The sequence below is a fragment of the Marmota marmota genome, unplaced genomic scaffold, assembly GCF_001458135.2.
Source record: "Marmota marmota marmota unplaced genomic scaffold, marMar, whole genome shotgun sequence".
In the NCBI taxonomy this organism is placed as follows: Eukaryota; Metazoa; Chordata; class Mammalia; order Rodentia; family Sciuridae; genus Marmota; species Marmota marmota.
This window is the reverse complement of record NW_025999932.1, coordinates 23,056,956-23,083,977: the sequence shown is the minus strand read 5'-3', so window position 1 is coordinate 23,083,977 and position 27,022 is coordinate 23,056,956. Positions and strand designations below refer to the sequence as shown.

At 42.4% G+C, this 27,022-nt stretch overlaps 2 protein-coding genes across 6 annotated transcripts; one reads left to right on the top strand and one right to left on the bottom strand.

The window, feature by feature from the left end:
• The first annotated feature begins 3,637 nt into the window (after positions 1-3,637).
• On the top strand, positions 3,638-10,636 carry Mtif3 (mitochondrial translational initiation factor 3). Of its 5 annotated transcripts, none has more exons than XM_015484167.2 (4): positions 3,638-3,789; positions 6,890-7,350; positions 9,187-9,344; positions 10,387-10,636. In XM_015484167.2, the coding sequence occupies exons 2-4, from the start codon at positions 6,891-6,893 to the stop codon at positions 10,603-10,605; spliced, it is 837 nt and encodes a 278-aa protein (XP_015339653.1). In that variant the 5' UTR covers positions 3,638-3,789; position 6,890; the 3' UTR covers positions 10,606-10,636. The 5 variants fall into 5 exon arrangements, with proteins under 5 accessions (XP_015339653.1, XP_015339656.1, XP_015339655.1 ...); XM_015484170.2 differs by having other exon boundaries at positions 3,698-3,801; XM_015484169.2 differs by lacking the exon at positions 3,638-3,789 and adding an exon at positions 4,205-4,328.
• Positions 10,592-22,597, bottom strand: Gtf3a (general transcription factor IIIA; the record flags this gene model as incomplete). Its single annotated transcript, XM_015483952.2, has 9 exons — positions 10,592-10,845; positions 11,062-11,121; positions 12,135-12,364; positions 13,131-13,211; positions 14,295-14,368; positions 15,441-15,529; positions 15,941-16,037; positions 20,076-20,176; positions 22,289-22,597. Coding segments are annotated over 9 exons (1,206 nt in total), but the record flags the coding sequence as incomplete, so codon positions are not given.
• Positions 22,598-27,022: the final 4,425 nt, after the last annotated feature.

The following is a 27,022-nucleotide window of genomic DNA, read 5'->3' as shown; positions in this document are numbered from 1 at the left end:
GTTGCTATAAACTAGAAGATCTCAGCTGTGCATTTAAAAATAGTATTTAGTTCTATTTTAAATGTAAAATTCTAATAACTTGGTTCTGTTTTGCTTTGATTTCCATAGGCAGTTAACACTGAACATCTTGCAAGGTTTCATATACTAGCTCTTTAGTTCTACATGACATCCTACAAAAGCAATGAGAATTATTTTCATTAAATATTTCAAAAATGACCAAAGGTAACAGAATCACCCCCAAACTCAATACTTTTGAAACAGAAATACATGGCTCTGCTGTTTTTCTTCTCACTCATTTGCACTAAGAGTCTTCACATAAATTAAACTTCCATATATAAACATTTTTTCACAGATACGAAAGCTTTTAAAAATATTCATTGCAATGTCACTCATTTTAGACATATTTCTTTTGCTCAATCACAACCACTACTGTTTTTTAGTAATTGGTTTCATCATTTTTTCACAAGAGAAATGATTAATCTGATGTGTAATGTTATGGGAAATCTTACACATGACGGAGAAATTTATTCTGAATCTAATAATAGTTTGGGAGCACACAAAGGGTTATAACACAGATGTGGCCACCAGATGTTCTCCAGCTCTACTGGGAAACCAGCCTAAGTAGGAATGAAATGAATTTAGGTTACACACAGGAAAAGATTCCTGAATCTTATAAACATTGAAACAAGAAGCTAAAATACCCTTGCCTGGAGGTTTCTGGGGTTTGTTTTTGTTGTTCTTTTTTTAATTAGATGGATGTTTACATGTTTTAAGCAGATTAACCACAGTCCTGCAAAAGGTGAATGGTAGAGATTCCTTATGAAGGTTTCCAGACAATAGTTTATGATAATAAACACATGGTATCAGGCTGTGAATATCTTCAGGAGATTTTCATTTCGTTTCCTAATACTGAGTTAAAGCCCCTGATCCCATTTCTTGCTTTCTATGTCCTTTTACGAGTTGGTAAACAAAAGCTACGGCAAACATGGATCCTCTCAGTGGTTAAACTGGCACTGTAACGGCAGAGTTGGCTGCCATTTACGACAATGAATCTCAGGAAGATTTAGTTGACACTGTAGAGGATCTCACACACAACAGACTTCAATTCCCCTATTCAACAAAACTGCACTAATAAAAGCTTACAATCATATGGCGGAGTACATAAAGTAACTGTAGTCCCAGAATAACTACTTGTTAAGGAACACACTGAATGTATAAACCCACACAAGCTTGATAGCATCTATGTAACTTAAAAAAAAAAACTATCTCAGAATTTTTACTATATTTTTTTAAAAGATTTGCTTTTAAAATTAATTCTTTCTGTCATTGTAGCATCATGGTCTAGTGTTAATAAATTTTTAGAGAAGCCACCATAGAATAATTTCTCTGCAAGACGGATATTATCTCAAGGACCTTGGGATAAGAACTGAATCTTACATGTCTCCTGGTGTCAGTGGAAAGAGAAGGATTGTGAAAGTTAATAAGCAAGGAGAGGGACAGAATATTTTCATTAATCCTTTGCCAGAGCAAAACAGGAATATAACCATTGAGAAAAATCCATGGAATTGCCATGGGATTTACTATTGATAGAAAATGTCATTTTAGTTGCAAGGATGAGTCTTATTGGGTTACTTGGGTTTTATTTGTAAATTAGGGACAGAAATAATGACAACTGGGAAAGCTCTATGGATGTCCCAGTCCTTTTTTATGCACACAATGGATCAGTTTACAGATTTGTGGCATAGTAATCACTTCCCCAACCCAGAAAGTGTGCCTTAGCAAGTAGAGACCATAAATGTAGGAAGGGGGCTTGGAGGAGCCAGTGATTGCTTTATGCACTCTTTATTCAAAGGTCTCCAAAATCTGCCACCACCAAGCTGAGTCCAAGGCTCTCAATGACTCTTCAAAGGCCTCCACAACTCATTTCAACTAAAGGTTAAAAGAGAGTTCAAGAGAAGAAAAAAAAATGGGTTCTCTCCACTTGAGAGCATGTCTGTAATATCCATCTCTTTTCTGCTATGTCCTCCCAGGAGAACTAAACAACCATCTTATAGGTGTTGGATACACCTGACAACAGCAGAAAGCTGCCCAAATCACTCTAGACATGTGACCCTTTAAAGAGGGGCTCCAAACAGGAGGACTTTTAAGTCCACACTTCAATCACTACTCTAGTGCAGCAGCATAAGGAGTATTTAGGGTTAAGAGCACACAGCTGTTCAAGTTTTTTCTAACTTTTTTTTAAACCTTTATTTATTTGATGTGATGCTGAGGATTGAACTCAGTGCCTCACACATGCTAGGCAAGTGGGCTACCACTGAGCCACAACTGCAGCCACACTGAGTTTTTTCTTTTTAAAAAATGTTTGATTCTTCTACTGATTGTGTAAACTTGGGCAAATTACTTAATTTCTTCATGTTTCAGTTATCTCATCTGTGAAATGGGTAATAATAGTAATTAGCTCATGCTGTTGCCCTGAGGATTAAATTAATTTGACATAATGTCAAGTGTTTAGAACAGTGACTGGCTGGTAAGTAAATGTTATCATAAATGCGGGCATTTACCGATGTAGAGCACCTACTACTTCCCAGGGCATTGCCCTATTTACTCTATGTCTATATCTACTTTTTTTTTTTAATGTCTTAGTACTAAGGAATAATATCAGTAGAATAAAATGAATCCCTAACTTGGAAATGGCGAACATGCAGCCACTAACCCTCAACTTGGTCACACACGAGTTGCCTCAAGGTTTATGTCACAAATTATCAGTGCCTAAAGTGCCAGATGCTGTTATTTGATGAAGAACAGGAGACATAGTCTTTGCTCTCATGTAGCTATTTAAGGCTGACCTAGATTCCTCACTTACAAGAGGTAATACCTGATTCAAAGAATTATTTAATGACCATTAAAAGACAAGGTATTCCAGCAGACTATAAGTAGCCAGTAAACGATAGTTCAACTTTATAGGAGGAATGGAACGATTAAGTTGGCTTCATTAAGCCCAGCCTGCAGATTCTCACTCTGACACTAAGCATTTTTTTTTTTTTTTTTACTAATGATCAGAGGGGAAGGTGATTAACACCAACACTAAAACGGAGCCAGAAGCCTGGTGGTAGAGGGTGGGCCCCCACAGACCGGAGGAGAGAAACCACGGGGTTCATACAACAGCAGGGTTCCGAACTGGCTCTTCGCTGACTCTGGGAAGTCAATTAAACACGCTGCGTTGACGACCGCTTAGAACAACTCGCAATTCGAACAGCACTTTAATCTGACTTGCTCCTTATCCATCACCGGTTTCTTCGAGAAGCCTCAGTTAGGAACCCAGAAACTGCAAGTGGTGGTCGGAGGCGGGGTTCCAGCTTGCCTAGTGTTATCTGGGAATTAAGAGAATGTTTTTACTTCCTGAATCTGTCTTTCACCTGTAAATCGATGACAATGTTTCCTAACTCACAAAGATTGTGAGACGTTTATAAAACATTGTATTAAATATCTCACTAAATAAAAACATTGGCATTAACGTAATGTAACTAGTGAAAGCGATCAGCTACTGCTGCAAAACCTCGATGTGACTGATCTTCATCTCGCATCTGGAGCGGGAGAAGAGTAGCAATCTCCCTGCAATTAGTTACCCATGCCCTCAGCATTTTTTGTCGGGGAAAATTTTCCCAAGTCACCTTTCCTTTAAAGGACAAGAGAAGCCCTGCCCACTACGGAAAGCGAAAGGGTCCTGACGCCGAGCTCGTTCACTGGCTCTTTTTGTCAGACATTACCAATCGCCGACCCCAGTTACAGGTAATGCTAAAGGTAAAGGGGGCCGAGCGGTGAGGGGACCTGTGGAGGGAGGACGTGGTCTTGGGGGATGTGCGTGCAGAGCAAGCGGCCTTGCATTGGCCCGGGAACATGCAAGGTCAGGCTTAACGTCCTGCCGGGCGGAGGGTGGCGAGCCCTCCGCATCCCCGAAGCACCGAGTGGGAGGCCGGGGGTTCCGAGAGATTACAAAGCCGAAGCTTTCAGGTCCAGGTCATAGCCCAAGCTTCCCAGTAACCACCGACCTAGACCTGGCAACCGTACTCCTGGGTGCTGCCGGTTCCACCTGCCATTCCGGCCCGCTTGCACGCATGCTTGCACGCATGCACGCACGCACGCACGCACGCAGCACGTCCCCACGTCCTTTCTCGTCCTGGCGCGTCGTGAGCACTCTGCCGGGTGGGCGTGGCAAGCGCTGGGCACGTGATTAAGTCAGCTCCTCCCGGAAGCGCTGGCTCCCTGGGCTAGAGCCTGAACGCAGCTCGGCTGATCCAGACTAGCGGAGAGCGCTTGCGTTTAGAAAGGTTGAGCTAAGCAAATACATTTCTTTTGCTGCCTGCTGTCCCCGGGGGAGGTCTTAGTAGGAAGTTCATGAAGTGACTGTGGGGTCCCCCCTCCTATTTATCGCTTAGTAGGTGCCATGGTTTAAGACTCGCATGAGACGTAAAGTAAGTTTTTTTTACTGAGAAGCCACAGTTCCAAGTACAGAAGTTACAGAAGATGTCAGTCTAAGAAAAATGAGAGGGTGGATGGGAGATTTTGGAAGATCAACTATGGTGCCAGTCTCACCGTTAATGAATAAACCACATTTGTTCCCTGCTTCAGAGTTCATGGTCTAGTGAGGGAGTGCAATAGTATTAAGATAATCGCAAAGTTATAATTGTAATAAGTGCTATAAGGGAAGAATAAGTCGGACTGTGGAAATATTTTATGTTGAGCCCAACAGACAAATGGGGGAAAGAAGGTGACATGTCTGGCTTACTTGTGGAGGTAATAGAAATAATGCCCTGAGAAAGAGCAGAGGCATTAATTGGCCTCTGACATATTTCCCTTAGTTTCCTATACTGAAGGAAAGAGTACTTTAAAAAGTGAAAAGGCCATGTGGTTTAGGCAGAAAAAAGTGAGAAGCGTCTTTCTGCCTACTGAAGATTGATGTCTTTAATCTGCAGCCAGTTAGTTTTAAATTGGGGTGGGGAGAAGGGCTGGTGTGGTTTGGACAGCAGTATGGTGGCTAAAATTGGTTGCAGGGACCAACAAGAGATGGACAATATTTTTTTTTTAAAGAGAGAGAATTTTTTAATATTTATTTTTCAGTTTTCGGTGGACACAACATCTTTTTATTTTATTTTTATGTGGTGCTGAGGATCGAACCCAGAGCCCTGTGCTTGTTACTGCTTGAGCCACATCCCCAGCCCAAGATGGACAATCATAAGCAAGAGTGGTGGCAGTGAATATAGGAAAAAGTGGATAAATCTGAGTGGGACTTAGGAAAGTAAAGTTGCTGAGACTTGGTAATGGATTGGATTGAAAGGGAGAGTGGAGATGTCATTTGCCTCCAAAGGGCTAGGCATGCAGGTCACTGAGCTAGGGAATTTGGGAAGAGGACATGGCCATTTTGAAGATTAACAAACAGGAATAAGTTCAAGTTTTAGTGCTGATTCTTCTGAGTTTACAGGGTTCTTAAATATTTTCTGAATGGTTATTAAGTCGTTTCAATTTAATAGCTAAAAAATGGTTAAGTAATTGGCCAAAGATATATGGGGACTTTTTCCAGTGTTGTAAGTTGGAGTTCTAGCTCTTAAACAGCTCAGCCTCATTATGGAGAGCAATTTGTGCTTCTTATGAAGAACAAAACCAGGGCCATTTCTTTTTCCAGGTCACTCATCAACATGAGGAGTAAGGGATCATGCTGGGATAGGACATGGATCATAACCAGGGCCCGAGGGAGTTTCCAGTTTTATATACCATCAGTGATTCTCATGTAGGCCGTGCAGTGAGCATTCTTTGGGAGGAGGCACTTCCTCCTGTCCTCTTTGACTTTTCATAAGTCATACCTCTCTGAATCCTTGTTTCTTTATGTTTCTCAGTAGACCCTAAATGAGATGAATGGGTCCTCCTGTCACTCCTTTAGCCTGTGTGTCTAAGATTTACCAAACCTTTGAATGAGAGAGGCATTTTGATAGCAGAGAAACAAAATCAATGTGTCATTTTAAAGCATTTCAAATTCAGTCTTACACCATAAAGTAAATCCAATGTCATATATGCCTAATGCTTAGTTAACACTTGCTAGTAATGCCTACCTTACCTGGGTAGTGATCTTTATAGTTTATGAGGCTAGCACTTCAGTTTATGTCAGGGGGTATTTTTTCTGACAGTCTGTTCTTCCAGTAGGTCAGTATACTTCTTGGAGGGTTCCCCTTCCCATAATACTATTCTTAACTTTTATATACCATCAGATATACAAATAAATGGTTAGCAATTTATGAACTGATATTTATAAGTCAGCAGGCATTTTATATACTGCATCCTCATAAACAAGCCCTCAGTATGATCTTTGCTCTTAGTGTTGACACTATAAGTTCCTGGCAAAAATAGTCAAGTGAGTATAGAAGAGCATAGGAGAAAAAAATGTGCAGTCCTGGGTTGTTCTGATAACTATTTGTACTAGGAACAGTACCACCATGAATTAATCTGGCCGGGGTTACCCAATGGTCCATCTTACTGGTGCAAACTTCCATGCATGGATTTAGTCATCCTGAGAACAGCATTTCCATAACACTTACAGAAGGCAGCCTGTGGCCCAGTATATATCACATAGCAGACTATGGGAATGATTAATTTAATTTTTTGGGTGGTATTGAAATTTGAACCCAGGGCCTTGTGTATGTTAGGCAAGGGTTCTACCACTGAACTAGATCCCCATCCCTTTTTTATTTTGAAACAGAGTCTCACTGAGTTGCCAAGGCTGGCCTTGAACTTGTAATCCTCCTTGCCTCAGTCTTCCTTGTAGCTGGGACTACAGGTGTGTACCATAATTCCTGGAAAATGATTGAATCTTAATGAACTTTTCTCATTACTTTCTTAGGATGGCTGCTCTTCTGAAGAGGTTAATGCTACAAACCTTAAGGACTGAAAATAATTGCATTGGAAGGTGTTTTGATAAACACATTGTACAAAAGACAGTCCCAGCACAGTTGTCCCTGGTTGCTTCTGCCCCAAGACTGCCCTACCTAATTCATGCAAAAAGATTTAGTACAGTTGAGGACAGCCAGGATGAGAGGAAAACGAAAAAAAAGAATGATACGACTTTCAGTAATATTGGAAGGAAAATTGGTGAGCGAATTATTCGTGTCCTTGATGAGAAGGGCAATGATTTGGGAAACATGCACCGAGCAGATGCGATTAGACTCATGGAAGAGCGAGACCTGAGGCTGGTGAGGAGGAACGTCAGCACAGAGCCCCCGGAATACCAGCTCATGACAGGAACACAGATTCACCAGGAACGGCTACGGCTCAGAGACATGGAAAAGGCCAAACTAAAAGCTGGTAGGTATTTTGCTGTTTGTTTCTTGAATCCTTTAGGACCAAAAATCGGCAATTTAAACTTTGGCATCTGCCATGATGCCTGTGACAGTGGGAAACGAGAAACTGGAAAATTCAGAATATTCATGGTTTTACCAGCATTCCCAGTGTCTTTGACTCCTCCGCTGTCCCTTAGTTCTGTTCCTTATTTAATTCCCTGTATCTATTGTCTCTTCCTTTGAACCTTTGTAAATTGGAGGGTGAAACAAGGCGAACCAACCAAAACAATTGAAATACCCTGCCTCTGTCCTGTCGCCTTGTCTCTGAGTGATACAATGAAATTCAGAAGAGGTGGAATGAGACCTGTCCTAGACAATTCACTTAACTCCTTCCTTTTGTTTTGCTTTTCTCATCTCTTAACTAGAAGTGTTTGGTTAATTATTTGGAAGCACCTTTTAAATTTTGAAGGGGTCCAAAATGCACCTCATACGAAAGCATCTTATTAGAATATCAGTTGTGATGCTCATTTGCATATGTGGCCAGTCACCATTCCAGGCACTTATCTGTGAAGCCTCACAGAAGCCATGAGCTGGATATTAAGTGAAGATATCCTTGTTTTTCATGGTTCCTAAAAAGTGCTGATTGTTATGGAAGATTGCTCACTGGGAAGCACCCTGGGACAATTGTCAGAAAACTGGTACCTGGGCAGCCATCCTGAGGTTTTGTGCTTTGAGAAAAGCACATGTTGACTGTGGCTCAGTTTTGTACCACCAGAGTTAACAAGGATGTTGATTGGAAAATAGATATTCAGAAGAGATCAACCAGAGGGGAAAGGACATCAAACTATGTCATTGAAAAAAGTTGAACAACAACCACAAAAACAAAAGCTGAACAGACTGGAGAAGTTGAAGGGCTAATATATGGAAGGCATTGCTAATGGAGACCCAGGACCAACTGTAGGAACTGCCAGGAAGCAAGGTGTTAAAAACTCTTTTTAAAAGATTTTTTTTTTTTATTTAAAAGGTTACAGAAAAAATAGATAATAAACCTTGTTACCCATCATGCAAAATGAACAAGTGTTAACATGGTTATACTTCACATATTTAGTAGAAATCACTACAGAAAAGTTGAAGCCCCTTCCCTAGAGGTGTCCTTGCTCACTGTTAGTGTGTAGATCCACTTGCTAAACTCGTTACATAGATACACCCATAAACACTAGATTTTAATAGTAAGAAAGTATAAATGACACTATTGTTTCTAACATCTGTTCATATTTACATAATAGCTATAGCTAGTTTATTATAATTACCATATTTTAAGAACATATCAAATTTGTTAATCCATTTTCATGACATTGGGTTTATTCCCAGTTTTTCATTATTATGAACACTTGTTCATACTATAAATTCAATGAAGTCACATAGTTGCACTTGCTCTCATCAGCAACATATGAAAATTCTCTACATTCTCACCTACACTTAGTACTGTCATGCTATAATTTTTGCATGCTAATAGGTAAGAAATCATTACTTACTGTTCTGTTTCCTGCCACCATTTGAGCTTTTTTGAGTTGCCTATTCATGTTCATTTTTTCTTGGTTATTTTTCTTCCTGATTTATAGTGTTCTGTTATGTATAATGCAAAAACCCTATCAGATTTGAACTGGCAGGTAAAATATTGGTACTTTATGTCTATCTCCCCAATTTAAAAGAGCAGTTACTGGTCTGTGAAGCTACAAGTCAGATGAGGACCATTGAGGCCTCTGTGGCAACCTAAGATCTTCAAGTTGTGCATGCAAGTTCGGGTTTCAAAGGAGACTAGTAAGTAGTCCTAGCATCAAATCTCACTGTTTCAAACCAGGACCAGCTGTGACAAAGGAACTAACTTTTTCTTCAAATATTGAACAACATGATTTGGACACAAAGAGTAAACAGATTCAGCAGTGGATTGAGAAAAAATACAAAGTTCAAATTACTATAAAGAAGGGGAAAAATGCAGATGAGCAAGAAAATAAGATGGTAAGTAAAAGCTGGAATAAGTAACCACTTGTGTTTTTTGTTTTCTGATATAAAAATACATTTGTAGAAAATCTGGGAAAATTAAAGGCAAAGAAAAGTGAGTGTAATTCTACTTCCCAGTAATGATAAGAGCTTTCTAGTTTGTTTCTTCTCAAAGCGCAAGCATATTGTATTTTCCATTGTAACATACCTTGCCATATGAAAAATGTGTAAGCTAATATACTGTTCTATTTTACAGATTGTTGACTGTGTAGCCTTTAAAATAGGAAAACTAGAAACTTTATAGATTCTTCTTTTAGGTTGTCCTAAGTGTTTATGAGAATTCTATAGCTGAAATGTGTTGATTTACAATGCCAGGACAAGTTTATGTGCTGTTTGTTCCACTTTTTAAAAAATATTTCTTAGTTGTTGATGTACCTTTATTATTTATTTATTTATATGTGGTGCTGAGGATCGAACCAAATGCCTCACACATGCAAGGCAAGCACTCTGCCACTGAGCTGTCAGCTCCAGCCCTGTCTGTTCCACTTTTAAGTTGGGTAACTTTATCACCCACCAAAAGCAGCATTGGTAAACTGGCTTCAACCCTAATTCCATATTAGGATCATTTAGGCCTGGATTATAGCCCAATTGGTTGAGGATTTGTGGAGTCCAGGGTCTCCATGATTTTATTTTTTTAACAAGTGATTCTGTGATAGTGAGCATCAGTGTTAGGAACTGCACTGAGCTAAAAATTTTGGGGATAAAGAGGTAGGTTGCCAAGGTGCAAGCCTAGTTTTTGGTACTTATTTTTAGGAGAGGCTAGTCTGGGGCCAAATATGACCCCTTAGTGCTGTGACAGAGTGGAGACTCAAGACTGTCAGGCCTTCGGTGTGTTCCTTCAGTCACTTAGAGTTACTCTGCAGATTTCAGTCACTTAACCAGATATATGAGCTAATCAGCTAGTTATTTAAATAAGTCACTAGTACACTGATTTTTGTGTGTATTCATCACACATTTTTGTGTGATTTTAAATTATTCTTGAACTGTTTTCCCGTTTTAGGAGGAGATACTTAATCAAATAGTTCAGACTATGCCTGGAATAGCTACCTTCTTATCCAAGCCACAACCTGTTAAAGGAGGAAAAGGCTTAATGTGTGTTCTTCGTCATCTGACCAAGAAAGAAGAGAAGGCACATGGAGACTTGCAAGAGGCCCAGAAAAGAGACATTGTGAACAAAGAAAATGGAAATGACAAGGAATCAAATGTTCTGCATCAGTGATTTTAATAAAGAAAAACAGGCTTCTGAGCAACTAAAAATTCAGTTGTTAGTCCTTCAACAAGGTCCAGTAGTTGCCTAGTGGAGGGTAAGTACTGCGACTGTGGAGAGCACCTTGTTTTCCACGCAGCTCCCCAACCCTCCGTTTTTAGGCAAAGATGCGTCTTGCTCTTGTTTCCTTTTGGGAGGGATGTAGCCACTGAGTCGAGAGGCCAAACTCCGTTTTTCACGAGATGGTTTTACCTTTGGGAATAAGGAAGACAGACAACTAGAATTCGAAGTCAAAATTATCTGGGTTAGTTTTACAGTAGTTGTGTGCTCTCACAGAGAAACACGCCTACAGAGAGGCAGGTCCTCAACAGTGGGGAAGGCCCCACAGTGGGGCCAGAGGAACACACACCAGGCTTCAGGCGCTGCAGGTTTTAGAACCAAGAACTTCCCTAAGCACCTTCAACTTACTTTAAGCTTCATTTTCTTCTTGTCAGGATCATGCACAACAGCATGCCTCATGAGGCTTTGCTATAGTGAAGAAAAAAAAGAAACCTTGTATTTTAAAAACCTTAACACTGGAGAATCCATGAACATGAAAGCTGCAGAAGTTATTTACCCTGTTAGTCTTCTTTCTGTTCAGGGATAGGATTTAAATCCACCCCCCATACCTGCCCCTGGGGTAAGGGAAGAATTCTTCACTCCAGGACTAGTGATTTTCACTGTCCTTCCAAGGACCACTTTAGGAATGTATACAACCCCAACCACTGTGGCTTTTCTTGAAGAGGGGAAATCTGTTGTAAACGAGTCATTTATTGTTTCAAACTGAATTTTCCCAAACCATATTCCTGACCACTAGTGGGAAACCTGACCAATGTCCTGCTGATACTGACGACAGTGCTGGCCACCCTCAGCTTCCTGGGGGTTTTCTAGCAGGGTTGACTGTGCTGAGTGAACCTCAGCTCTCTCTTCAGTCTCTATTATAATTGTGGGTAAGAATCTGTAAGACACCAACCAGAGAGAATGCAGACTGCATAGGCCCCTCCCAAGTGTCACATTCTCACTGACCCCATGCACACTGCTCAGACCTAGATGAAATCCCCAAAGTTCTGTGGCCCCTCATCTCCTTGTTGCTCATTTCCCCTTCCAAGTCCTTAAGTGATGGTATCTAGAAGAACCCAAAGCACCAACATACTCTAAATAAGCATAGATACCAAGGTCATTGGCTCCCCAACTTAGTACATGATTCCTGGGCCCCACCCACAGGGCTTCTGACTCAGCAGGGTTAAAGTGGGCCTGAGAACCTTAATTTTTAACAAGTTCCCTGTTGATGCCAATGCTTCTGGTGGAGGGCACACTCTGAGACTTGGTGAAGCCAGTAGATTCTGCAGATCTGAATGAAGAACCACGCAGCTGAAGCAAAAGTGTGAGGTGTGTCATGCCTGCTCAGCAGTTCTTCCCATTTGCAGACCCCAGGATGCCAATCCAAAGCCCATGTATAAGCACAGAGAGAAAGGGGGCTGTACACATTGGGGAGAACTTACTTTCATTGCAAATGTTTTGCCACAGCCAGAGTGTTCACACACAAATGGGCGCTGTTCCTCATGGAAAGAGAGAATATGGCTCTGGAGATTAAACACAGTTGTGTAGGTCCTACCACAGCCTTCTCTTGGGCATCGACACATATGCCGTTCTGGGGCATGAGTTTTCATGTGCTGCTTCAGGTAATCTTTGCGTTTAAATGTTTTCTGGCATACTTCACATGATATTTCCTCTGTGAAGTAGACAAATTTAACCAACTTTTTCTTAGATAGTGCCACACAGAAAAAATAATGCTGAATGCATAAATAACATACTCAAATGTCCCAAACCTATGACTATACAGAAATTTCCAAGGAAACTCTAACCCAAGATTTTTTTGCAGGGGGATGGGGGGTACCAGGGATTGAATCCAGGGGCACTTAACTACTAAGCCACATCCCTAGTCCCAAGTTGCTTAGGGTCTTGCTAAGTTGCTGAGGTTGGCTTTGAACTTGGGATCCTCCTGCCTCATCTTCCCAAGTTGCTGGGATTACAGGCATGTGTCGCCATGCTTGGCCTAACCCCAACTTTTACTGCTAGGAGATTTGTCTCAATTCGTTTAATTTCTTATATCACTCCCAAGCCCCTTGGGTGTTCATCATCTAGAAGCAGAGGTTCTCAGCATGGTAACTGGACAGGTGGAGAAAACAAAATATTGCCTACACCATGTCCTTCAATATGAGGCACTGTTTTCCCAAGCGCCTCACAGAGCACTGGTGCCTTCCAAGACTGTTCACTGGAGACTTCAAGAACCTTTGGGCATGTTAAGTCATGGCATGCTAGTTCCAGGAGACCTGGCCCAGCTCTGCTAACCTGGCAAACAGCTGAGGGAGCCAGCATTTCACAAAACATAAAAAATCTTTACTTTATTGTATATATTTAACATTCCACTCTTTAAAAGCACTACATCAATTCTGCAGTGGCAAATATTTATATCATGTCTTTCATGTGTGCCTTACCGTTGTGGGTTTCTCTCATGTGTTTTAAAAGTTCTGTCCATGTTTTTGCCATAAAGGAACATCCCTTTTGACATATATAGCCTGTTTAAAAAAAAAAAAAAAAAGACTGGTGCTCTGTTTAGAATATTCAGGGTAAACACTGATAATTAGAAAGGAAACTTATATGCCTGAAAATCTTTCTCCTTTCTCCCAATAACGTTCAATTCTGTTGGACTCAAGAGGTGAGAATAAAAACTTAAGAAAGGGTAACGTTATAGTGAAATTGTATACAAGGTGCTTCGTGTTAGGACTTTACCCTAGCAGATACCCCAGGAAGGGTGCCTCTATCTCGTTAGGTAAACCATGTACATATTTCACCTGCTAATTAACCCCACCCCCAACACACACACAGGTTCATGTTCCCTTTCCCTGCCTCTCTAAGCATGCTTCTTTTTTCCATCAGCAAAAGTGTTACCCAGCCCTTTGTCCTTGGCAGACCATCAGCACCAAGACTCGGGAGTTACACTGCCCATTCCCTAGCTACCTCTAGTCTTGCATCTTTGTAAGTTTCATACTGCAAAAACAAGTAAGGTATAGCTATGGAAGAAAATAAACCAGGAGAATCCAGAGAAAAACACTGTGATCCGAAATATATATTGTGCAAAGCACAATAACTGGATTATCAGCCATATGAAACAAGCTGAGTTTCTCCCACTACAAACCAAAAAGAATGTGGCTGTCTTGCACTCTTGCTCACTAATTCATTTAAAAACAAAATTCTAGGACCTGGAAAACTAGAGTATAGATACCACAAAGCCCTCCTAGTAACAAGACAACAAATAGAAGTAGTTAACGGAATCAAGTAGTTTTTGTTAAGTTACAGTCTCATGGCTGTGAAAACTTCACCCTATTATCTTAGCCTTCTGAAAAGCCAATAAGGAAGAGAGTAGCACAGGTAGTAAACAGAAGGGTTCAGACTGATGTAAAGAAGCAAAGCCCTGGCTGGATACAAACGGCTTCTGTGCAGAGCAGGAACAGGCACTGGGAAAGAACAAGACCTGAATAAGCAGAAGGGCATCCCTCTTGCTCCTCAGCACGGGCATGGAATAGAATAGAAAGCACCAAGTAGTCAATTAAACACACCCGACTGTCCATGTGAGTGCACACAGGGCCATCCATACATACCCTCGTGGACCTTTCCATGTCGTTTCAGGCTACTGGGTGAGGCAAAGTGCTTCCCACATCCTTCCTGGGGACACCTTAGTTACAACACATGAAATGTTAGCAATCCACTTCCACAAAGAACTCCACTTAGAGCAAATGGTACTTAATTCTACTTCTTCCAACATCTTGCCTCTCCCTACAACCAGTCACAAAAGTAAGATTAAAATGTAGATCTAATCAGAGATGAAATTCCAGTCACTTAAATAGTCTTGGAGCAAAAATTAACTACTTGAGAGAAAAAAGCCACATTACTTCTTTTGTTTATATGATCACATAAACAGTCTTCATCATCATACCACTGAAAAATATTCTGCTTTCATAGCTACAAAGATACCTCAAGAGGTGTCAGACTTGGCTTAGGTAAATACCTGAACAATCCTGAGCAATTTGTGACAAAGGATGTGGGTTGTGTGATAAGAAAACACAGCAGCAGATGCAGGAGCCCCGGGTGAGCCATAAAAAGCACATGCTCGATCCCCAGCACCACCAAAAACAAACAAAACATGCTACTTTGGTGTTAAAGGAACTGACAGCACAGGAATAAGCTGCAGACCTACAAGCAATGACAGCACTGTCACTGCAGCAACTCCAGGGCGCAGGGCAGCCAGCATGAGCCAGAAGGAAGACAATGACCAGCTCCACTACACAGGGAGCACCAGCATGAGGCGCAGTTCTCGTCCCTTGGTGCCCTTTGTAGCTCTATCTGACATGTCCAGCCACCCTTCCGTGTTCCTCAGGAAACCCTCTCTAACTGCAGGTTGAGGCCACTTGTTCTACAGGAAAATAACTCGTGCCTTCATAATGACATTTCATGGAGTTGCACAGGCTCTACATGAACAGATAGGCCATTCCTGAGCCTTCCCTTCAAGCTTGACTACAACTGTACCATCTCATAGCCTTCTCTGAAACACACTAAATATTTATTTTAAAGAAACAAAACAAAATTTACCTTTTAAAATCCCTCATATATAAACAGGTATATATGATGCATATTAACAGAAAAACATTGGTTAGGAAGCAGTTCCAGAACATCGGCTCCCAATCTTTGCATTTCAATCTTATTCACACCTAGAATTTCAGAGACCACCAGCCCTGTGCAACACACACCTGAATGGAGGCTCATTGGTATGTTCGCACTGATGAACTTTCAGCTGCTGATGTTTTTTAAAGGCCTTCTTGCAACCTTCGAAATTACACTGTTAATAAATGTTTGTTAGTCTTGAGAAAAAACAAAAAAATCAACAGTTCATAACAATCCTTTAAAGGTAAAACTATTTTAGAGACTACACATTTGCTCCTTTCACTTATTTAGTTACCTTAAAATTCTACTTTATGTCAAGAAGCTTTAAAGATTAATGACATTTGAAAAAGCAAAAATATTTTGGTTGAGGTAGTTACCCAATTATATACTTTAAAAGTGCACAGTGATTGCTTACAAAATAAAACCTTTATGATTAGGATAGCCAGTACCAGACTAAATTTAGATATTTGAGAGACAAAATTTGGTTAATGGAAACTTTAGAACATCAGCAATAAGTGTAAAAATATTCAGAAAATTTAAACATATGAAAATCATACTACACAAAAGCATATACAATCATACTTACAACATATTGTTTTTGCTGATTTTCATGTTTGTGTTCAAAATGTTTCTTCAAGTTTGATTTTGTGTTGAATTTCTGATCACAACCATTAGCTGTACAACTGTAAGAAATTTTATAAACCAATATATTAACAAGCCAAGGGAAGAGAAATTTTAATGTATATCCCCCTATTTTTAAAATTTTTCTTTTTTTGGTGCTGAAGATGGAACCTACAGGCCCTTTACCACTGAGCTACATCCCAGCCCATTTTTAAAATTTTGAGACAGGATCTCACTAAGTTGCTAAGGCTGGTCTCAAAACTGCAATCCTCCTGCCTCAGCTTCTCAGGTTGCTGAGATTACAGGCATGTGCCACTATGCCCAGCGTACCTTCCTATTTATAAAAAATATTCCAAAGGAAAGTATAAAATAGTAAATTTCAAAGTGTTGAGCTGGGGATACAGCTCAGTGGAAGAACATGTGCTTGGCATGTACAAGGCCCTGGTTTTATCCCCACCACCATCAAAAAAAAAAGGAAAAAATTCCAAAGTGTTAAGCCATATGATACAGGCCTTTCAACTCTGATGTGACCACCACATAACAAGAGGCTTTTTCGTGTTTGACTTTTAACATAAAGCATACTACATGAGACATTCTCCATACACTAGCAGAAGAGAAGGTAAAAACACTAGTCCCAAGGCCTAAATCCTGCTCAGGTTCTAATCAGGCTCACATCAGTCTCAGGTTAGAATCTGATAACCTTAATTTTACATGAAATGTCACCATAAACTGCATTTTCAGAAAGGTCTCAAAAAAAAAAAAAAAAAAAAAAAAACTTGGTTTCAGCTTATGATTAAAGGTAAAACAGATACCTGGAGCAGAACCATAAACCATATGCTCTCTGGCATATCACCAAGCCATTCTAGTTTCCCATAAGTTGGCATCCTGGCCTTGAATGATCTAAATCCTCTGTGCAGCTTAAGAAAAGAAAGAAAAAAAAAAAGAAAAAGTGCCTCTTGTGAAGAGCATTCATAAGGCTGGCCGATGAAGCAGGACTTCCTTTCCAAGTCTCAGTCTCAGCTACCATTCAACTCTGATGCTCAGCAGTTACTCCTAGCAGGCACTGAGGGTCCCCAGGGCCAGGTGAGGAAAGGCAGTGACCAGGAGTTGCTGAGACAGTGAAAACTCCAGAGCCGAGGCCCACGGAAGCTCAAGGGAGAATTGCTGTGCCAGAGAATACCAGAAGCCCTCGACCGCAGATCAGAATGCTGAGGGTCGACTGAGCAGGTGGCCAACAAAAAGCTTTGTCCAGCCTCCCTGCATTAGAAGAGGCCAGGTGGCAAAGTTCCACCAAGTTGTTCAACTCTCACAGTGGTTAAAATGGGGGCACACCTTTGCCCCTTCCTCCTCCTTGCCTGCTCGTATGCTGATGCAGCAGCCAGAACTCCAACAGGCATCTTGGAACACAAGGATGAAGCCCCAAGATGAAGACCACAGAGAAAGCAGGCAGAAGCAGCTCCAAAACTTCCACAACTGTCCTGCCAAATAGCCATGCTGTCTAAGCCTCTTTCTTCACTCTAAACCTGACACAGGCATCTAACTCAACATGCGTGTGGGGCAGGAAGTTGGAGGCAGGAAATCCTGACAGGAACCAAACAGCAGGTGCAGAGACAGGAAGGCCCCAGGCAGACTGGGGGTGAAGGGTATCGGTTAGTTAAGCATAGCTGGACCACAATTCCATGTCTGAGAATCAAGCAAACGGTGCAAGATAAACAGCAAAGGGCTAAATCACACTGGCCATTTGTGTGACACACTAGGAACCTGGACTTCATCACGTAAGCAGAGGTCAAAACTGCTTCAGTGTTAAGAAGGGAAGCCATCTGGAGGTGACAAGGGAGAGGGCCAGGTGAGGCAGAGAAAACACCTCAGGCACTAGGGAGTGAGGGCCTGGGACAGGACAGCTGCAGAGTGAACAGGAGGACCCAGGGGATAGTCAGGGACCTCAGCTGCAGGGGGTGGGGGAGAAGGATGAGGGAGCTGCCTTATCTTTACATAGGTGACCAAACAGTGCTGTCCCCTACCCAGATAAGAAAAAGAGCAGGAGTCCAAGGAGAGGAGAGCTCAGTTTGGACTGTGAGCAAATTCAGCCACAAAGAATTAACCCCAGAGACAGCCAAGCAGTACTGTCCAGTGAGCCAATGACCTGGAGCTACAGAGAGGGAGGGCTGGGCTGGAGCAAGCTCAAGGACCACCACCAAGTGTTTTTCCACTGCGTGGCAATGACCCTGCCCTTTCCATGTGTCTGTGCAGGTGGGCCGAGCCCTAATTCCCCTTTAAGATTTAATAGAGCACACACTTTGTACAGAAATCATGATGCATAAAAAAGAAGCGTGGCTGCAGTGTTCCTACCCAACCAGCACTCTCCTGCCACTTCCAAAATGGATATTTTTAGTATTGCTATGTGACTTTTAGGGTTTCTCAATATAAACAAAAGCAAATGGTTTCTTCCCGTCCCACCCCTGCTTTTTTACACACAAAAAGGTAGCCCTGTATATAGGACGTTAATACATTAGTTTTTTGATTAATATGCCGTGATGATTTTTTTCCAATGGTTTCTCAGAAAATGTCTTCATTCATTTTTCTAGCTGTATAGTATTCCTTCAGGTTGATATACCTTGACCTGCCCTTACTGATGAGCATTTGGATTGATTCCAATGTTTTGCTACTAACAACAGTGTGCATGCAACTTGTATGTACCTTTACTACATTTGTAAATTCCCAAAGTAAATCTTCCAGGTCAAAGACCATCCCTGTAGTACTTCACAGACCTCTTTAGTTGTTCTGTTCTGGTCTAGGTGGACTATATTTTGAAATAATTTAAGCTGTGCTTAGGTTCACTGATTTTGACAATACCCTATGCACATGAACAGGGACTGAAATGAAAGCCATCCTCAGTACTCTGCCCCATTCCTGCAGGCTAGCATGCTGTTAGGACAGAGCCTCTGACCTGTCTGTCACGGAGGAGACAGTGAAGTCTGTCCCATGTCATGAATTCACCTTTCTCAGATCATCTGAGTAATTCAGACAAGAAATAATTCACGTTCGCTTCATCTTAAAACTCAAAGAAATTCAACTCAGGCCATTAGGAAAGCTTCTTGAACAAAGAAATGTGTCACAGAACAAAATTATGATATTAAATCCTAGTATCTGAAAAAGTTTCTAAGCAGCTATTTCCTGTCATAGTCTCTGCATATAGCTCTGGACAGCTATTATGGTTATTTTGTTTTGCTTTCTTCTTTGAAAACTATTTTGTTTTCATGATAAATAATCTGGTTAATGGTTCTCAGAGTGTGGGAGCCAGATGGGCAGATCAGCATCATTTGGGAACTTGCTAGAAATACCAATTCTCAGGCCCCATCCTGCACCTACTAAGTCAAATTCAAGTGGATCCTGAAGTCTGTGGCTTTCCTGGTCTTTGTTGTGGTGCCCAGGATTGAGCTCAGGGCCTCACAAATGCTAAGCACACATACTACCACTGAGCCACACCCCTAGCCCTCTGAAATCTGTTTTAACAAGCTCTTTGAGTGATCTGATGTGCCCTAAATTTGAGTTCCACTGGTATGAAACAGCAGATAGAAAGGCAGTATTTCCACCCTTCCAGAAACAGCAACTTCTAGAAGAATAAAATTAAAACTTAAACAGTAGTGGTGGCAAAAGCTTGGTTCTGGGAAACACCAGACCAGATAGTAAGAGCCCTACTTCATCATGCTTTTATCACTTATCCTAGCAACTTACAAAGACTACACTGTTCACAAAGACCTTGACAACACCAAGCCAAGAATTTTCCAGGTAACTGTTTTCTATTCAGTGATTTCCAAATTGTTTTTCAAGATTGATTTCTAATTATTATATGTTTTAAAGGGAGATGAGAGGATGCAAACCAAGGGAACTTCCTATCAACTCATTCCTAAATTTATTATACAAATAACCTGCAATAACCCTTTCTCTCTTCCACACATTCAAAACCTATTCTCCTCTCATATAAGAAGATGAAAGCAACTTCACATTCATGATCTTGTGAGTTTAGGATCAATCCTCTTAGCAGGTATATATGCCAAACACTTCCTACCTCAAAGCCCTAAAACCAGTTCTGTACTTACACAAATGGTTTTTCTCCAGTATGAATCAGGATGTGGCGACTCAGATGGTAGTCCCTGACAAAGGCCTTGCCACAGCCTTCATAGTCACAAGCAAATGGTCTCTAGCAGGAAGAAAAAAACATGTCAATCTTGCCCTAGTTAGAGATTAACTGGTATTTATTTAAAAGCCTAAAGTGTTTACTAGGCAAAGTCACAGACTCCCTATCCACAGATGATTTCCATTCAGAAAGCAAGTTGAACACTTGCTATACTCAAGCAAGACCAGGTTTTCCTACCTGAAATTACACAGCATAAATGCCACAACTTCTCACATCACTGCAGATTTTTTCTCTGTGGCTATCACCTGGAATAAGCAGGCAGCCTTTCCAGTAATGGCACAGCACTGCTAACCTGTTTCTAACTGGTGTCTGTGGTAAGAGAATGAATGCCAAGCACAGTTACAGGAAAATGTGTCACCTGAGAAAGCTCATAGATGCTGGGGCCAAGCAAAGACAACAGCTCAAGGCCCTGATTACAACCATTATTTGGGACCCAGGAGGTGGGAAGGGCCCCAGATGACATTGAGGGAGGCCAACAAATTTTCCCAGTTTCGGCACAGCCAGAATAGGTGATGCCTCAGCAGAAGGCCCTTAATTTCTTAAGTTAAGGCCTGCATCCCTGCGTTTGCTCCCTGCATCTACCCTAACTTACAGGCTACCTCCTCCATGTGTTCTCATGGTCCCAATTCTCACCCTCTCCAGCCTTTGAAGGCTGACTGCCTCTAGTTTTTTTGCTTTTCCTCACTGGCCCAGAATCCCATTCTGAATCTACAGGGAAAACCAAAACACATCCCCAATCAGTTTCATGTGTCTAACTATGGAAAGCACACCACCATGACATCCAAGAGGGAGGTACTAAGACCTTGATGAGTGGACTGGGAACAGTCAGTGGGCAGGAAGGCACAAGTGAGCCACATTACCTACCAAGGGCAGAACCACAGAACCTTGCTCAGCTTACCAAGGAGCAGGCTCAATGAGTATCTGTCAGTTAATCAGCGTGTGAGATGTGGGACAACACAGATGACTTCATGTTTTCCAACTGTATAACAAAGCTGGCAACACTGATATCCAAAATACAACATACAGGTCTAAAAGGAAAGGCAAGCTCTAACTCAGACACACTGGTTACATGGATCCCAAAATTTGGGACAAGGACAGCCATCAGTCTTCAAAGGCAGTGGAGCGTGAGAATGCTTGACGGCATTGCATGATGGAGGTGGCCTGTAAGTTAGGGTAGGTGCAACAAGCAAAGACAGGAATGCAGGGATGTGGGCAGTGTGTGTTCTGTGGCATTCCTGTGAGGCACTGCCAATCCCAGCTCTGCCCCAAACTGGCAAAAGGGGCGGATTTCATAGCCTCCATGAGTCTTGTTTTCCTCACCTGCAACCCAGAATGCCACATCACATAACTTTAACTAACATCCTCCAAAGGCTTACACTGCCCTAAAATAAACTCCTACCCTGAACTACAAGCGATTCCACCCGGCCTCTCAGACCTCACCTCTTAAAGATCCCCTCACCTAATCACACTGCTCTGCTTTCCACCCCAGGATCCCTTTGCCATTCTTTCTACCTGACTCAAATGTCTGTCCGGCTAGATCCTTCTTATTCAGCTCACACAGTAAGGCCTTTCCTGACCACTCTTCACTGCTTTTCATTCCTGCCTAGTCCTTTGCCTGATCCGCTAAAACAAGGTCCGTGGCAGCAAAAGCCTGGTCTGTTCTGTCCAGTACTTTCCCCCTACTTATGAAAGAACGAACACGTGCTGCTTGCACAATCCCGGGTTCTGGGAAGTTTTCCTCTGTACCAGCTCTAGGAGGGCAGAGGGAGGCGGTCTGGGAGGGTAGTGGGCTGTCTCGCCGTGCGGCATTTACAGATCATCGGAAGGTGCTTGAATGGCAGACTCAGGATCCAAGGAGAAAGGACTGAGTAGGAAGCCACGAGCCGTGGCAAAGATACCGCGGCCCTAGGACTTCTTGTCACTTCCTCAGCTCCTTTCCTAACTTAAGACCAGGATGCCAAGGCTGAACACGACTAGCAAACCTGGCCCTCGGCACCCGCAGGACACAGCGGCCGCTCTGTGGCCACGCCCCGTCCTAAGCGGAGGGGAACAGCCCACCAGTCAAGTCACCGCGCGCTCAAGGGCTGAGCACCGCGCCCTCCGCAGTTCCGTTACCTCCCCCGTGTGCTTGCACAGGTGCGCGTCTAGCTTCCAGGCCTTGTTGTAACTGGCGCTGCAGTCCGGGAAGGAGCAGATGAACTGCCTGGGGAGTGCGCCGGAAGGCGCGGGCGGCGCTGGGCTGTCGCCAGCGGCTATGAACGCGTCGGCAATGGTCAACGACGACACCGCCTCGGCAACCAAGGCCGGCTGCTCCAGGGCGCCCGGGTCCCCGCCCACGGGGCCAGGCGCGCGGCCAAGTGCCGCGAACCGGCGAGCGCGGCAGAACGCTCCGGGGACACTTCCGGGAGCGGGGCGCGGCGGGCATCAGGCTCCGCCTCGGCGTCGCGGCCGCGCACGTTCTGCAAGTCCCTGCGGAGAGTCCGGGCCGCGCATGCGCCGGGAGTCCTGGCCGCGACCGGAACCCCAGCGGTTTACCAATTTGCAGCAAAAGGGTCCCAGGCAGCACAAACGCCTAAGCACTGCTTCACTGCTACTTGTTTCCCATCCGCCACTATCCTCTAGAAACTGCTAACCTTATGTACTTTAACTTGTTCGTTAACTTTATGGCATTGCACGCTTTGTGGATTCCTTTCCTTGCGTACTGTCCAGGTTCTTCTGCTGCAAACCCAGAATAGAACCACGTAGAGATCTTTCAAAACTTCCAAAGCTCAGAGTGAATCTGGACCATTTAAGCCACAATTTGGGGGATCAGGGAGGGTAGAAACAGGCATCAGTATTTTTAAATGCCCAATTGATTACAATGTGCAAGCAACATGCAAACCATAACTTTATGGCCTTTTATACTGGACTTTGAACCGTCAGCATCACTAGAGACAGGAATCTCAAACTTACTTGAATCCGGGAGATCTCCAAGTGATTTGATGCATATGGAATCCGAGGAAGCATTGTTGAGAGGTTTGAATATGGGTAGCCTGGTTTATGAGAATCACACATGTAAAGGATAAGCCTGAATAACAGGGATACTATGGATTGCCTGATGTTCCATCAGGTTCATCTTTTCATATCCTGCAGCGTTCCAAATCATTAGGTTAACATCTGTGTGAAAATGATGGACAGGTCTCTGAGCCAACAAGCCAGGACTTTGATAATCCAAACTGGAATCCTCATATAGTACTTCTAAGAATCAGTCTCCTCATCTTGAAAATGGGGAAAATAATACTAATGCCTGAGAGGTAACTTTTGTGAAAAGGACTGAGAGGGTGTCTGTGATGTAGGCCTATATGTTGCTTTCCTGGTTTACTGCTCCACCTCTTTCCAGGAGAGAAGTCCACACATACCTTTCCTACAATTCTGGAAGTGTGACATGGTTGCCCTGTGCTGTTCCTAGCTTTCTCCTTCTGTTGCTTTGTGAACATGGCCAGAGTACATGGTGAACCTCTGAGGTCCTTCTTTCTCTATTGGCCACCTGGCCCCATACAGCACACCATGGCTCTTCTCATGACTTCCTGACTGTTCCTGTCTCCTTGACCAATTGTTCTTCCACCTTCTTACTTTAACTCTCATGTGTTCGTGCTCAGCAACAGCAGAACATGGGCTTTCAAGCTCAGTCACCTGGCTTTGGATTCTCAGTAAATTTATTAACTATAGGACTTTGGTATGGGTCTCTGAATTTTTTTACCTTAAAACTGAAATTGTTATCTCACCTACCTTAAGGCCATTTTTAAAATTAAATGAGATCATTACCAAACCCAGGTCCAGAAGTACATCCCATGGGGAAACCAATATCAGAGGGATGAGTGTTGGGGAGAAAGAAAGGCTTTATTCAGGAGTCAAAGAATGGGGAGGTGGGAGCTCTGCTCCCAAACCAGCTTATCAACTCTTGGGTTTGAGGGTTTACAGATACAGGGTAGAAATTACAGGGGGAGGGGCTAATAAAAGGGAAGATACTCATGTATTTTCTGAGAATATGCAGAAATCTTCGAGGAACTCAGGTATCACCTCTTTACTTCTTTCATAGTCTGGTGTTTCCTATCATGGTGGCTGGTGTGCCTTGAAGTGAGAGGAGAGTGGCTGGGAAAGCCTAGGTCAAGTTAACCCTGGATTATAATTTAAGAGCGAACATTTCTCAAATGATCAACAAGTCTACATGCAGATTTGAGTAAAGGATATGCATGCAATATGGAGACAGAGACGTTGAGGGTTTTCACTCATTGTACATCTGCAGGTTCAATAAGAGTCAGTGTTTTCAGCAAAAGGAGCCTTCAAGTTTCTGAAAATTAACCTAGACAACTTTGATCACCATAACTCTCATGTCAGAAATATTATCTACAACAAAGCTAATGGGAGACTAATAATGTATTGCCCAGCTCTTTGACCTCCAGAATTAGTGATTTTTAAGTTAACTAAGAACCAGTGGAGCTAGAGGGTTCATATAGATCTTTTTTCAATAATGATATTAATGACAAATATTATTAATGATATTAATTACAAATATTATTCTCTTTCTTTCCCTGAATTGATCCATGGCCCTACCTCTTTCCTCTCTGCAGTTTATTCCCCAATATATTTTTCCAATGCCCCACATTTCTAAAGTGGATTTTTCTTGAACATTAAGCAGTCACCTCAAACTCAATATAATTTGTAGGTCAAGCAATATTGCCATCTGTCTACTTACATCATCCCCTGCCCTTTTTTCTCCCTGTCAACAACACTAGAATTCTCCCAGTCATGAAAACAGTGGTTCTCAACTCTATACATTAGAGTCCCTGGGAGCTTTTGAAAATGATGATTCTTGGGCTGGGGATGTGGCTCAAGCGGTAGCGCGCTCCTCTGGCATGCGTGCGGCCCGGGTTCGATCCTCAGCACCACATACAAACAAAGATGTTGTGTCAGCCAAAAGCTAAAAAATAAATATAAAAAAAATTAAAAAAAAAAAAAAAAGAAAATGATGATTCTTGGGCTCCTACCACCAGCTCCTTCCTCTGCCCTTCCCTTACTGGCTTCTGCACACTTCTTGTCCATTCTCCCCTCCACAGGATTTCCTGCCTTTACATTCTCCTACCTTTCATCTCTCCTGCATGTGCTGCCAGCATCTTCTCCCTAAACCATTGAGACTTTACAGGTTTAAGCTCATACGACTAATATTTGCAAAGCATTTTTATTTCTCAAAGTATTATTCCTATAATTCTGTGATGACGTTTAGGTGGGAAATGAGAGACCTGGGTTCAGACCTCCTCCAGGCCAGGATCAAGCCCAACATCCTCTAGACAAGCATCACCTGCAGTCCCCAGATTTACTGACTTTGAATTTTTGTGACCTTTTCTTTCTGTAGCACTGATTAGATGGTCCTCTGATGTGTTGGGCTATTTTTAATTGTCCAGACATATAATTTCCAATTTGCCAGATCTTGGTTTTATCACGAAAAGGGCAGGCATTGATTCTTTTTGAATCCTCAGTAGCAAGGTGAAATTCATACAGGAAGGGCTGATTTATTTTTTGTTAGTTGAATGAACATAACCATGAATTCATGGTGTGAAATCTTAAAGGTTTTACACAAGTGTCTTCATTGAGGAGTCTTTGGTGTGCAAGGGAAGGAACATAATTCCACTCCTAATCCATGTGAAAGGAAGGATATGAAGATATGAGGGGGCATTGAGCCAATTACTGAAAGCCCTTGGGATTTCTGAGTCATCTGCAGACAGTCCATTTCTCAGTCTACCACTATTGGGACCTGCTGTCCACCTTAGTCTTTCTCCTCCTTTGTTCTCTGGGCATTCATTTCCCCAGCCTCTTCCCTTGCTCTTCTCCCCCTCAATTCCTCTCCCCACTACCTGTCCCTATTCAGGCTTCAGGCCCTCCCAGGAGCAGGTCTCTCCTCACCTCTGCCAGTTTCTTCACTCTCTTCTCTGTGAATCAGCTGCTTCTAGGAGACTCAGAGTTTCTACCCTTATAACTGTAATTTTCCAAGGATTTTGTCTCTACCCATGCAGCTAGACCTTATGTAATCTGGTCTCTAAACTATTCATAGCTAATAACCCCTGCAGGAGAGTTTGGTCCAGTTAGGATTCCAGCTCTTCCTCCATCCCAAACAGCTTCAGCCCTGGAGGGGATATGACTGTGCATCATGAGGATCAAGCCCAAAAGTTACAAAAGACAGAAGAATCATGGCTTTCCTGTTGTAAGTGGTAAATTTCATTTACTAGCCACCCTTTGTAGTATGACTTTGTTCCACCCATAAAGGGAGCTGGAGATCTTTTCCCACCCCCGATTCTGTGCTCAGCTTTATAATTTCTTTGACCCTGTAAGTTGGAAACAACAGTGTGTGGGTTCCAAGCCTAGGCCTCAAGAGACCTTGCCCATAGCTCCCTGTGCCTGTGACATGGCCACAAGGATGACATTTCTACAGTAGCCTGGCCCAGGAAGCAGAAGGGACATGAGGAGCAAAGCTGAGCCTTCCCAGCTAACCCCAGTCTGGCTCAGCCAGTCCACAGATTTGTGACAATAAATGATTTAAGCCATTGATTTGTTATGCAGTGATTTTATGATAATAATAAAGTAATATACCCTCTTTGATGTGATGGTATAAATAATAAACATGCTTGGTAAATGAACATGCTCAAATCTGTACCTATCGTCTTTCAAACAAACCCTTTTCAAGTCCCTGTGATCCCCCATCCACTGCCTGACCACACTCCCCTTCCTCGCCAAGTTAACTAAAAGACTAGCATGTGCTCTTCTTCCTCTTTGTCTATTCACACTTTCTTCATCATCACAGAAATTTTAAGCATT

Coding starts and splice junctions, on each gene's coding strand:
- Mtif3 (XM_015484167.2), top strand. CDS start 6,891: ATGGCTGCTCTTCTGAAGAGGTTAATGCTACAAACCTTAAGGACTGAA. Junction 7,351..9,186: donor AAAGGCCAAACTAAAAGCTG/GTAGGTATTTTG, acceptor GTTTCAAACCAG/GACCAGCTGTGACAAAGGAA. Junction 9,345..10,386: donor ATGAGCAAGAAAATAAGATG/GTAAGTAAAAGC, acceptor TTCCCGTTTTAG/GAGGAGATACTTAATCAAAT.